Below are 12241 nucleotides of genomic sequence, written 5' to 3'. Positions count from 1 at the left end.
AACATCTGCAGTATTGATCGGATAACATCGTTAATGGCAGATTTTGTATAAAATTTTTTCAACTGGTGCGTGTCTATGTTTATATTCAACAGGTTGTTAATGAACGGGGATAAAGAACGTCAAAATAAATATTTATTTTATGATAAAAAACAAAATGAATTAATAATTTATACAGTCTAGTAATTATAAACCCAGCAGAAATCTTTGAACAACAGGAATACTTGCCAAAAAAATAAAAATTACAATATCCCGTGTTCATTCAGGATCCTCAGCAATGGACAATAACATAACATGATTTTTACTTCAATGAAATAAAAAAATGCGTTGATGTAGAAGAAGACACGGTATAAAGCGTTTGTGTCAACGTTTTCCTTACATTACCTCTAAAAATCCCAGTTCGCAATATATATATATATATATTTTTTAACAAATTTCATACTTTTGGTCGCGCAGCAGACATTGCCTTTAAATATGGCATAAAAATCTCTGTTTCAAAAAGTGCACCTAAATTTTATTTCATATGCTCATATAATATATACGTGTAAAATTTATACCTCTGTCGTAAACCTACCTACAAATATAAAGATGAACAGTACTTCTACTTTGTTTAAGTGTGCACATGTTCTTATCAGTAATTATTCGTCACTTCTAAATACAGTGCACAATTTATTCATTTTACTGTCATTTCATAGAAATGAACTAAAAAAAGAGAATTTGTTTTTAATAAATATTTTTTATTCTTTCCGTTATTGAATATCACGTTCTAAGACAAACAGTTCAAATAACAGAAATGCTTGATCTATTGTTAGTAAAGAAGTTGTTTTACAATTAATGGGTAGATGCAGATAATTTGCAATAAATTTAATATTGCCCTAAACAAATTGGATAAATGATTAAAAACTTACAATTTTTCTTTCATATAAGCGGTTACAATAGGATTACTCAAAACTGTTTCATCCTAATTTAGTATCTGTATTATGTATAGTTTTTGTTATACAATTTCTGACATTTTTGAATTATTAGTTCAATATTGTGCAATAATAACTGGTTGTATTTCGTGTTCATGAAATTTCTAGCATATGTTTTTTTGGTCTTGGAAATACCTTTGTAATGATAATATGAGTTGAAAACATATCAACAAAAAATGCTGCAATATTAAAACAAACAATTATCTTATCACTAACAAGGGTTTTTTGCAATTTATTAAATTGCAGCATTGTTATTATTAGAAAAAATATGTAGTTCCTGATAAGAATTTTATTTCCAAAAATCTGTGCAGATTTCTTTTACTAGATTCGAAAATGCATTTTTGATTTGAAATATGATCCACTCCGGCACTAATGAAAAAGTTTAAACCAAAACTTTAGGCTCCGATTGAAGCACCTCCAAAATGGTTTTCAAACGCTACGCATTTTTTTATGATAATCGTGGCGAACTTTCCTTGGCCAAAAATAATATAGTAGCCAATAGTTCGACGGTTACTCTATATAATTCTTAAGAAAAAATTATGGCCACCAATGTGCCAAAACTAAAGCAACTAAAATTGCAAACTGAATAAATGTACTGTAACTTTTTTAAAATTAAACTTATAATTCTTAAATATTCTATGGAAAACTAAATTGACCCAATTTTTGCTTGGCCAATACTAAATCAACTTTTTGATTTGTTCTTTTAAAGTACGCAAATTTTGCTAGTAGTCGGCAGCATAATCATTATTCTTCTTTACGGAAGTATACCTACGAAGCATTGAATCAATAAAATGCTCAATTTGATCCTTGGGTATACTATTCCATGCATCCTGAACCTATGAGAAACCAAAGTTTGTTTGTGAAACTCTTTTGACTTTGCTATCCATGATACTCCAAAGACTTTTCTATATGGTAAAGATCTTATGATTGTGTTGGTTATTATAAAACCCTGATTTTTTACTCCCACAACCATTCTTTGGCATGTTTTGGTGTGTGTTTGGAGGTTATTGTCAAGCTGAAACACCCAAACAAGCGGTATATTTTCTTCACATTTGTATAAACAATCCGATGATCTATTACTTCATAAATCTTGTAAATATATCGAACTTCATAAAAAGAAAAACAGAATAATACCATTATCAGCCTCCTCCATGCTTCTCAGTAGCCTTACAAAAATTATCTTTGGTTTTCCATTTCATAAAATATACGATGATATTGGTCGTGACAAAGCTTTTTGTTGATCAAAATTGTGATTTTTGACAAACTGGGATTCAGCCTGACTATTTTGCAAAAACAAAATACAAATGGTATCCCAAATAAACCGCCAACACTACTCATTTTAGTTTTAATTATTCTTTTTATACCTTACACAACTATGTTGTCAGGGTATTATAGCTTTGTGCAGGTCCTAGACCCACCTTTAAGTATACCGATCGTCATATCTCGACTAGCTGAGTCGATCTAGACATGTGTATCCGTCCGTCCGTCTGTCCATTATTATTTGTAAACACGATACAGGCCACAGTTATGGACCAATCTTCACGAAATTTTGCATGTATGATGGGTTCTGGCCAATGAATCGGTTAATATTTAGGGGATGAAATGGGCCAAATAGTGGACCGAAAACTTAATTGTTTGTGTTATTTTCGAGTCGATCTATAGACTACAAATGAAAGCCGAACATCACAACACGGTGAAGAGTCTGGACAATAGCAGTACTGAATACTCGTAATATTCGAAAAATATGTCAGTGTAAGGACAATAGCTGTACTGAACAATAGCTGGACAATAGCTGTACTGAATACTAGTAATATTCGGGAAATATGTCAGTGTAAGGAAGAGGTGCTGTTTACCTCTAATCCGGTAAGAGTGTGCAAATATCAGGAAACATTGCCCAGGCTCGGAATATACATCCGCAGAAAATTTGAGTTCCGTGGTAATTGTGTAGGGTATCGTATGGTCGGCCCCGTCCGACTATACTGCTCCGCTCACTGGTTTTTAATTTTCATACACATTTAGTCACGTCCATATTATTTCTTATGTTCATGTTCTTGTTTCAGTTGGCTAAATATTTTATGTACAACAATGAACAACATATTTGCTACATATGTATATAAATTGCAATAAATCTCAATTTACAAGTCTCTGACCACAACAGACTATTTTTAAATTCTATTATAGAGGAAAATGTATGAAATCACAGTTGCTGAAATAAAATAAATCCTTGTCACTAGGAGCCAATGAGTTTTCGCAATGAATGTTTACTAGATTTTAAATAATACCTTCACGCATTTTATATAGTTAAAATCTAACTATATAGTTAAAATCTAACTTTCCGAAGAAAATAAATTCTATTCAAAAAAAGATAAAGATATAATTCAACAGGTGCTGTTATGCAAACATAAATATGTACAAATATAATTTAGCACACCAATGTTTATATACACATACATTATGGCATGTACACATTTATATTGACCTGCATTGTTATAGTTTGTGAATACAAAAAAAGACAATTATTCACATAAAACTTTTTACAAACAATTCTGAGAATACGTAGAAGTGTTTATATATCATCTACAATGTTGTTATGATGGAACACCATTGCTAATGTGAAATTCGTATTTTATGTACAATATTATGCTAAACTCTAAAATAGCATTTATATTTCTATTGGGCCATATATTTGACACGGTTTTAAAACTCTGATATTTTGTAATATGAGAATTTTTTTTTATAAAATGTAAAGCCTGATCAACAAATTAATTATTGAAAGCCATTCGGGTCATGAAAATCCATTTTCTCTACAGAGGTCCCTCTTCAAAATTTTCTTAACTGAGAAATATAACTCTAAATTTTCTTTCATTTAGTTCTACCATTCGATTTGGTATATATACATGTTTGGGGGGTATTTAACATTGTTTCTTCTTATTTCGACATGTCAATCTATTTGATGGAACACTGTACTAAAAATTAATCCAAACATTCCGACATTTTGTTTCCTGATAAACTAGAACAAAATTCAAAACATTCGCTTGCCTCCATTCTCCTTATCTTTTTAAACAAATGTTGTTATTAGAAATTTTAATTAGTTTTTTTCAAAACGTTTGGGATTGCAAATTGTTTGCAAATCCCACTTGGAAACTGTGTAGAAATTCAAATGCATTTAGTTGCTTATGTTTGCTTATTTTGTATGCTCTCAATTGGCCTACGATGTGTTGCAGATCAAAGTGATCTCAACGTTTAAAAAATATATTTATTTATTCGTTTATTAGTACTTTTTTCTCAACATGCAGACAGGCATAATAGCTACATTGTGTCTTTAAGTGTTGCCTATGTGCGTTATTTGTATGTAAATATGTGTATGTGCATATGAACAAATGATAAGACGAACTTTTAAAAAACAAAACAAGAAGAGACCTTATGATAAGGAATATTCTATTCACAGACGGTTTACTTTTTCCCCCACCAATCACACAATAAAACTGCCACTTATCATAATGCGAAGGGGCACATACTTGGGAACGTTATATGATGTGACAGATAGTGATCGATGGGGAATTCCTTTTACAGGTCGTAATTTTATAAAGATTTTCAATGAGATTGGGGAGTTTTCATTAGAAAAATTAGCTGATCATAATGACATAATGCTCGATTCCTCTAATTTATTCCCATAACTATCTAAGTGGGAGTTTTACCAATCAAAATAGTTCATTACTCCTAGGGGAGTTGCCAATCTCCAACTAGGCGCGTATTCTCGGATGGAGGGTGGCAAGGGGGTTTCTACGTACCATTGGGGATCTTCGGATCCCCAACGTGGACCAAAATGGATCGGTGTAGTTGGGTAAAAAGAACAGGAGAAACAAAGCTACGGTGCTGGGAGTTAATAACCAATACCGGCGTCAAGCGTAGTTGAAACCGCAAGCCACGTGTCGTCGAAATAAATTGATTTTGATCCGGCTGCCTTGGCACCTGCAGCAGTACCTGCTACAAGTGCATCTAGTTTAACCCCAATAAAAGATGATGACCCGGCAGTTCTAATGGAACATGATCTAGTCATCAGTCTTGAAACAGTCTACGAGACGACTACATGGGACCCTTAGCGCTATACACGATAATCTAGAGAAACAGAAAAGGGAACTCTTCGACCAACTGGACAGACTTCTACTAGGATATACTTCCAGAGGAACTGCTATTTGATAATGTAGATGTCGTTATCTCCAGTGGAGACGGCGGGAACCGTAGTAACCCTCATCCGGACGGTTTGGCTTTTTATACAGACGGATCAAGATGGAAGAAGGTATAGGGGCTGGCGTCTATTGTGAAAGGCTAGGCATTGAGCTCGCCTACAAGTTCGATAGCAACTGTTGTGTTTTCCAAGCTGAAATCTTCGTGTTTTGGAAGGCAGCTGAATTGATAAAAAGTCTGGATGCGGAGATCGTTGAATCGGTGACTATCTTTGTGGATAATAAGACGGCTCTTAAAGCCATCAAATCCTGTAACATCAAGCCTGAGGTCATCCTCGAGTGTAGAGCAGTTTTGGAAACACTTACTACAGCTATCGATTGTGACATCATGGGTAATGAAAAATCAGACGAGGAGCTCAATCTGCAGATCTAGCAGTCGACGACTCAATCAAACCTCCCATCTGTCACCTTTTCCGGATTTTTGAGGCGTTCTTTGAAAAACGAGCCAATGAACTTTGGCACAACCAACAACAAATATCAGGGCCTTCACCAGAGTGTGGGAACATGATGTTACTGATTACTGCAGACTCTGGGACGACGAGGAGGAGACGAAGAAAATTGAACATCTCCTGAGTCGCTGTCCAGTTCTGGCCTACAGACGGCATAGATTAGTGGGTGCTCACTTTTCACCCTGTCTAAGCTTCTTTTCAACTATGGAACCTTCTTTAATCCACTACATAGAAACCTGAAGTGGTTGGGAGAGTGCAACCTGAGCATATAATATGTTTTTGTCCGAATTTCTACAACCATCGACACTATTTACTACCTCTTCCTTATTAGATTCTTGTATTCTCTATCACCTTTCTCACCTACAGATCTCACCATAAGAAGTCCTTCTCAAAAATATAAGTTTCTATTTGACTATTCTGTTAGGGGTCCTGGAAGCTAACTATTATCTACTATACCACCGATATTTTCCAATGAAGATCAGATGAGAGCGCTTCTCTCTTGCCAATAATAAGAGGTATCTTACCTTAACGACGTCAATCTTGTTATAATTCGCAATGAACTGTCCCTAAAAATCCTAGACTCATCCCACTAAAGATCGACAGAAAGAGGATCCTTCCTCTCAATTCCTAATTTCGGAGAGTTCATTTCACGGTCGGTTGAAGAATTAAAATATTTTCTACCATTGTTTGGCCAGGAGTGAAGGCTAAAAGTTCAACTGTGGCGTCGATAGCATGTTAGACAAAGAGTAGACAATTGAAGAAGTATAACAATTGGCCTGACTTCACAGTGTAATTCCTATCGATCACCTTTTTTATGTACAAAACTGTCATTCAAATCTTCATCTCTACTTCTCCTCCTTCTTCATATTAAAAACACAAAAGTGTCATATCGAAAATTCGCATTATAATTTGCTCTATTTACGGAATGCCATAGAAACGTTTGTTCTTATGAAATATCCGCCAATAGAGAAATATATTTTATTCGGTCAACTAAATATCAGTCTAAAAATTCTAGAATTTGAAGTGTAATATTTTAATTATAAAAATAACATTTATTCTTATCGGAGAACTAAACAAATTACCTGGCTACTTTAGAGACTTGATTTATTTGAACTGCAGCTATGCCCCTATTGCCATGATTTTTTTATTTATTATGTTGTCGATAGTAATTCGGTGGTATTTTCTACATTTGAGATGGACTGATAATGATATGAGAATACCCAGTTCTAGAACGTGCCTTGTTTTTTTTTTTTTTTTTTTGTGAAAAAGATATCAGGCAAAATTAAACAGTTATTTGTTTATTAATAACTTCTGTTTTGTTTTTTGTTATTGTAGATCCACCAATACGGGCCGAACAGCAGCAGAATGTTCATGTCCCACAATATTTGCCAGATCCACGTGATGGAAGCATTTATCAATTGGGTGATATGGGTAGTCTGAAAAAACTGCCATACACGATACCACAATTGGTGGCCAACGCTCCTTGCCGATCCTCGGATGGTATTTTGTATTCGGGTAAAAAGAGTGATACATGGTTTATAGTTGATCCGAAATCGGGACGTCGTGAAAAAGTGGGATTTGATGGATCGGTGGACGGTGGCGGAAGTGAGCGTATTGGATGGGCAACATCTCGGGCCATTTATTTGGGCAGAACACAATATACTGTGATGATGTTTGACAGCCTGAATAAAAATAAAAATGCCAAGCCATGGAATATAACATTTTATGATTATAGTTCAATGGCCACAACACCAGACATTTCAAAGGATTATGGTAAGATATTTTCGATTTTACCTACTACAAAAATAATATTAAATAATTTTATTCCTTCAGAATATCTACATCTAACAACAACTACGAATGGCAATATTTTGACACTGGATCGGAAAAATGGTAAATTTTTATGGAAGAATGATTTGACCAGTCCTGTGGTGGCGGCATTCCTTTTAGGTCCGGAGGGTTTATTAAGTGTGCCATTTACCACCGTGTCAGAAGAAGCATTTAATGCTATATTAGATGAATCCAAGGGTGGAAATGTCAATACAGTTAAACTATTGTGAGGAAACAAACAAATAATACTATGTTTTACTTTACTAATTTGTTCCTTATTTGTTTTCAGTCAATCGTTGTATGTGGGCGAACATGGTAACGGCTTGTATGCCCTACCATCTTTGGTGGATAAAAATACACCCCGCATTTCCACCGCACCACCCATACATTTGTTGGATGGCCCGGATACTAATGTAGATCCAAATACCGTTTATTTGGATGATGTTTTAAAGAAGAATTCCGGCATTCTATTGGGTTACTACAATCGTCCCAATGATGTCAATTTACAACTCTCACCATCGCCGGCTGTTACCAAAGATGATAGCAATCACCAGTTGGCCACAATAAGTGCATCTCTTAACGGTCCAGGACGTAGCATTCTGTCATCGGATAAAGAAAAACCCACCGCTGCAGATATTGGTGTACAAACCGATCCCATTATTGAATTAAAAATTGAATCGGAAATTCCGAATAAAACATTTGGTCGTTTTGCATTCAACAAGACCAAGGAAATAATTATAGACAACAGCAAACAAGTACGCAGTTTTATCTACGAGTGGTTTGTCGATCATCCCAGCAACCGTGTGCATGTTATACTCTGCATCATTATTGTTGTGATGCTGATGATGTTCTGGTACATGCACAGCTCCATGCAAGAGCTAAGAAATCAAAGTGAAAACGGTTCAAAAACTTTAGGCAATAGTGGTAGTCGTGGTAGCGGCAGCAGTAATATTAGTGCTCAAGATCTAATTGATTTGGGTGATGGCCACATTCGTGTTGGTAAAATTTCATTTAACTCGAATGAAGTTCTGGGCAAAGGCTGTGAGGGCACATTTGTATTCAAGGGTACATTTGAAGATCGTCTGGTAGCTGTTAAGCGTTTGCTACCGGAATGTTTTACATTTGCCGATCGTGAAGTTGCTCTGCTAAGGGAAAGTGATGCTCATGAAAATGTTGTGCGTTATTTTTGCACGGAACAAGATCGACAATTTCGTTATATTGCCGTGGAACTGTGTGCAGCTACACTACAAGATTATACCGAGGGTGAACGTAGCTCTGAATTGCGTTCGCAAATTCATGTGTGGGATGTATTGAAACAGGCGGCAGCCGGTTTAAGTCATTTGCATTCATTGAATATAGGTAAGAATTTGAGATTTAACAATTCCTATCACCATTGAAGTAGATTGCTACATTTATTTTCGATCAAATATGTGTAAATATCGTTCTACTCCAATGGATCCATCAGTGAAAAAATTTGGTTCATCTAATTATATATATTATTTCTTTGTTGTAGTCCATCGTGATATTAAACCTCAAAATGTTTTGCTATCCCTGCCCGATGTAAATGGAACTGTACGCGTTATGATATCCGATTTCGGTCTTTGCAAGAAACTTAATTATGGTAAAACTAGTTTCTCAAGACGATCTGGGGTTACTGGTACAGATGGTTGGATTGCTCCCGAAATGATGAGAGGACAAAGAACGGTAATGTCAATTATTTATTTCAAAGAGACTTTTAAATTTTAATTTAATGTTGGATTTGTTTCTATTTTCAGACCACATCTGTTGATATTTTTTCATTGGGCTGTGTATATTTTTATGTTCTAAGTAAAGGACAACATTTGTTTGGAGATGCTCTCAAACGACAGGCAAATATTTTAACCAATGATCACAGTTTGTATCATTTGAAAGCTGAACGCAAAGAAGATCGCAGTAAATTTGTAAGTATTTTGTTTTTGAAAGTTATTAAGTTTTTCAATCGCGATAGACATTCGAATAGACACCATAAAAGACGAAAATGAGTTGATAGTCATGTGACCCAAAATGCACCCAAATCCTAAAATTTGATTTCTAATGTAAAAAGCAATGAGTGAACTGAAATTATACATTTAGCTTTGATGGGTTTCAGGTCATGGCATAGTAATAATAAAGCCCTCAGAATATGGGAACGACGCAAATCCGAATCAATCAACATTTATGGGCGACATACTGTAAAGCCAATCCCATAAAAGTGTTGCCAAAAATTAGTTTTCATTTATTGAGGCAAAGCCTACTATTATTGATTCATATAAATGTGAGACTTTACACTATTCCTCAACAGCCCACTATTTTCACACAATACTCTGAGGTGACAATCGTTGGGCGTTTTGAAGAGACCCTCTGTCGTAATTACTATAAGGGTGCAATTTTGTTAGGGGATGATCGAGTATGCCAGACTTTTTTTTCGATTAGCACCTGTTAGGGATTGACCTCCAACCAGGTCGAAGTTTATTTAAAATAGTACTGGTAGGACTGTAAGGAGTTATTGGGAAATCTATGCAATGAACTCTACATAGGTACTATCCGGGTTTCATTACTTTTCAAAAGAGCTACGAGCGGAAGTGTCTGATGTTCTTCTGATTGAGTCATAGAGACTTGCAGTCATAGACTTACAGATCATCAAATGTTCCCTTTTGGGGGCATTACAAATTTCGATTAACAAAGCATTTTCTACATATATTATTTTTATCATATTTACAAATATATTTATTCTTTGCAGATTTTAGCAACAGAGCTGATTAGTGACATGATTCACCGAGATCCACAATGCCGACCACCCGCTAAATGTATTGGCAATCATCCACTATTTTGGAATGATAAAAAAATATTGGCCTTTCTGCAGGATGTTAGTGATCGTGTCGAAAAGCTACAGTTTAATGTAGAGCCATTAAAATCATTGGAAAAGAATGGCAATATTGTTGTTCTGGAAGATTGGAACCTACACTTGGATCCCATTATAACCGAAGATTTACGTAAATTCCGTGGTTATATGGGTGCAAGTGTGCGGGATTTGTTGAGAGCTTTACGGAATAAGGTAAGTTTAAAATGTTATCTAAATGTATTCGAGCTGATAAATTAGTAGAATCGAATGGGTCTAGCAAATAAATCGATATAAAGCATATTATCATATTATAAGTTTTAGTCTAAACAGTTTAACTTTCATCACATTTGAAGCTAGAAGTCGATCTGATAATTAAGTAATATTTAATAACACCGGTATATAATTTTATTTTTATATCAAACACCACACCTTGGTACATAGTGTCATACATTTGTGCGGGTTTATTATCTTATTGCAATGTGAATTCAAACCCAATTTGTGGACATAGACACCCATTTTTCCAATGAAGTTCTTGCTATTATTTCCAGTTTTCTCTTTGTATTCCTATTAACGTTTATATTTCCCGTCTTGCTGAACTAAAGAGGAACTAAAGAGGTAATTGCTAACTTTTAGCTTATCGGCACATGCGTCAGATCAGGGACGTACGCAGAAATTAATTTTTTTCACAGTAAATTTATGTTTGGAAGAGCGAATTTTTTTATTTTGTACTACGGGGCCCCTCCGAAATGAAATCCTGTGTACGTTGCTGCGTCAGATAATTTTGGGTGTATTGGTTATTAGCCCACCTCGAATGTTAAATAAACGAATAAAATTGTAGCTTAAGGTTTATAAACACAAGACATTTAGTATCACTGGTTCGACTACTTTTTTGATTATCACCAGGAAACAGAATTTATCGTATAAGTCATCACAATCGTACCAACACCAATTTTTGTATTCTTCCATCTTAATATCTTCATTTCTTTGCAGAAACATCATTACCACGAACTAACTGAAGAAATGCAAAATATACTTGGCAGCATTCCACATGAATTTACAAACTATTGGATTAGCAGATTTCCACATTTAATATCGCATGCCTATCATGCATTTAGTATTTGCTCAAATGAGCCCATATTTAGATCCTACTACAATTCTACATATTTTTTTACACGTCCAGAGTATTTTGATGCCGACGATGATCTCTATCCCACACTGTTGCAAAGGGATCCCAAGCCGTTGGCAAAGCCAACAAATAGCCCCAAAAAACCAATAACATCGCAGCAGCAACAACAGCCGCGACAACGTAAAGGCAACTATAATTTCCGTAACCCGCAAGGTGATGATGATTTACAACCACCAATGGGTGGCTTACAACGTAATTTTCCCGATAATGGCGGAAATGATGAAGAAAAGCGTGATGTATTTGCAAATTTCAAATTTAGACGTAATACGAAATCATCAAATCGTAATTATAACAACGCAAATAAGAAAGAGAAAAATGTTACCTGGACTCTGACAACTACAACAGCGACAGTGGCAGGTGTTAATGCAACTAACGTTATGCCAAAAGATGAATAGTAATTATGATGTGCAATTTTAGATGATTTTTTTGTTCGATAATTTAAGTTAACTAAAATCTATTTGATTAAGGGTTGTTCAATACTGATTCATTCGAACCACCCATTATGCGTCCTATTAGCAAAAATTTTGTTTTAACAATTCCGCCAGTTTTATTACAGCTCACAAATATAATCTATTATACATGTTTATATGTATGTGTAAAAAAATATAATTTTTGTAAGCACACATCTAGAGAAACACACAAACCAATATAGTTATTAAGTTAGTTCAATAAGAAATGTATGTATTTTGCTATTTGGATGG

The 12241-nt window shown here is 34.9% G+C and overlaps 1 protein-coding gene across 1 annotated transcript; it reads left to right on the top strand.

The window, feature by feature from the left end:
* Positions 1 to 7001: 7001 nt before the first annotated feature.
* On the top strand, positions 7002 to 11935 carry LOC133330723 (serine/threonine-protein kinase/endoribonuclease IRE1-like). Its single transcript, XM_061539132.1, has 7 exons — positions 7002 to 7437; positions 7498 to 7720; positions 7784 to 8853; positions 9008 to 9198; positions 9270 to 9434; positions 10253 to 10567; positions 11345 to 11935. The coding sequence occupies exons 1-7, from the start codon at positions 7092 to 7094 to the stop codon at positions 11933 to 11935; spliced, it is 2901 nt and encodes a 966-aa protein (XP_061395116.1). The 5' UTR covers positions 7002 to 7091.
* The last annotated feature ends 306 nt before the right edge of the window (positions 11936 to 12241 follow it).

This window comes from Musca vetustissima, unplaced genomic scaffold, assembly GCF_032173495.1.
Source record: "Musca vetustissima isolate MV318-11 ecotype Yass unplaced genomic scaffold, APGP_CSIRO_Mvet_v1 utg286434, whole genome shotgun sequence".
Classification (NCBI taxonomy): domain Eukaryota; kingdom Metazoa; phylum Arthropoda; class Insecta; order Diptera; family Muscidae; genus Musca; species Musca vetustissima.
Note: the sequence above shows the minus strand (reverse complement) of the source record. Positions and strands in the feature narration are given on the sequence as shown.

Bases quoted from the DNA above. Each gene is read 5' to 3' on its own strand.
- LOC133330723 (XM_061539132.1), top strand. From the start codon at position 7,092: ATGGGTAGTCTGAAAAAACTGCCATACACGATACCACAATTGGTGGCC. The intron at 7,721-7,783 runs GTGAGGAAACAA...ATTTGTTTTCAG, and splicing joins GTCAATACAGTTAAACTATT to TCAATCGTTGTATGTGGGCG. The intron at 9,435-10,252 runs GTAAGTATTTTG...TATTCTTTGCAG, and splicing joins AAGAAGATCGCAGTAAATTT to ATTTTAGCAACAGAGCTGAT.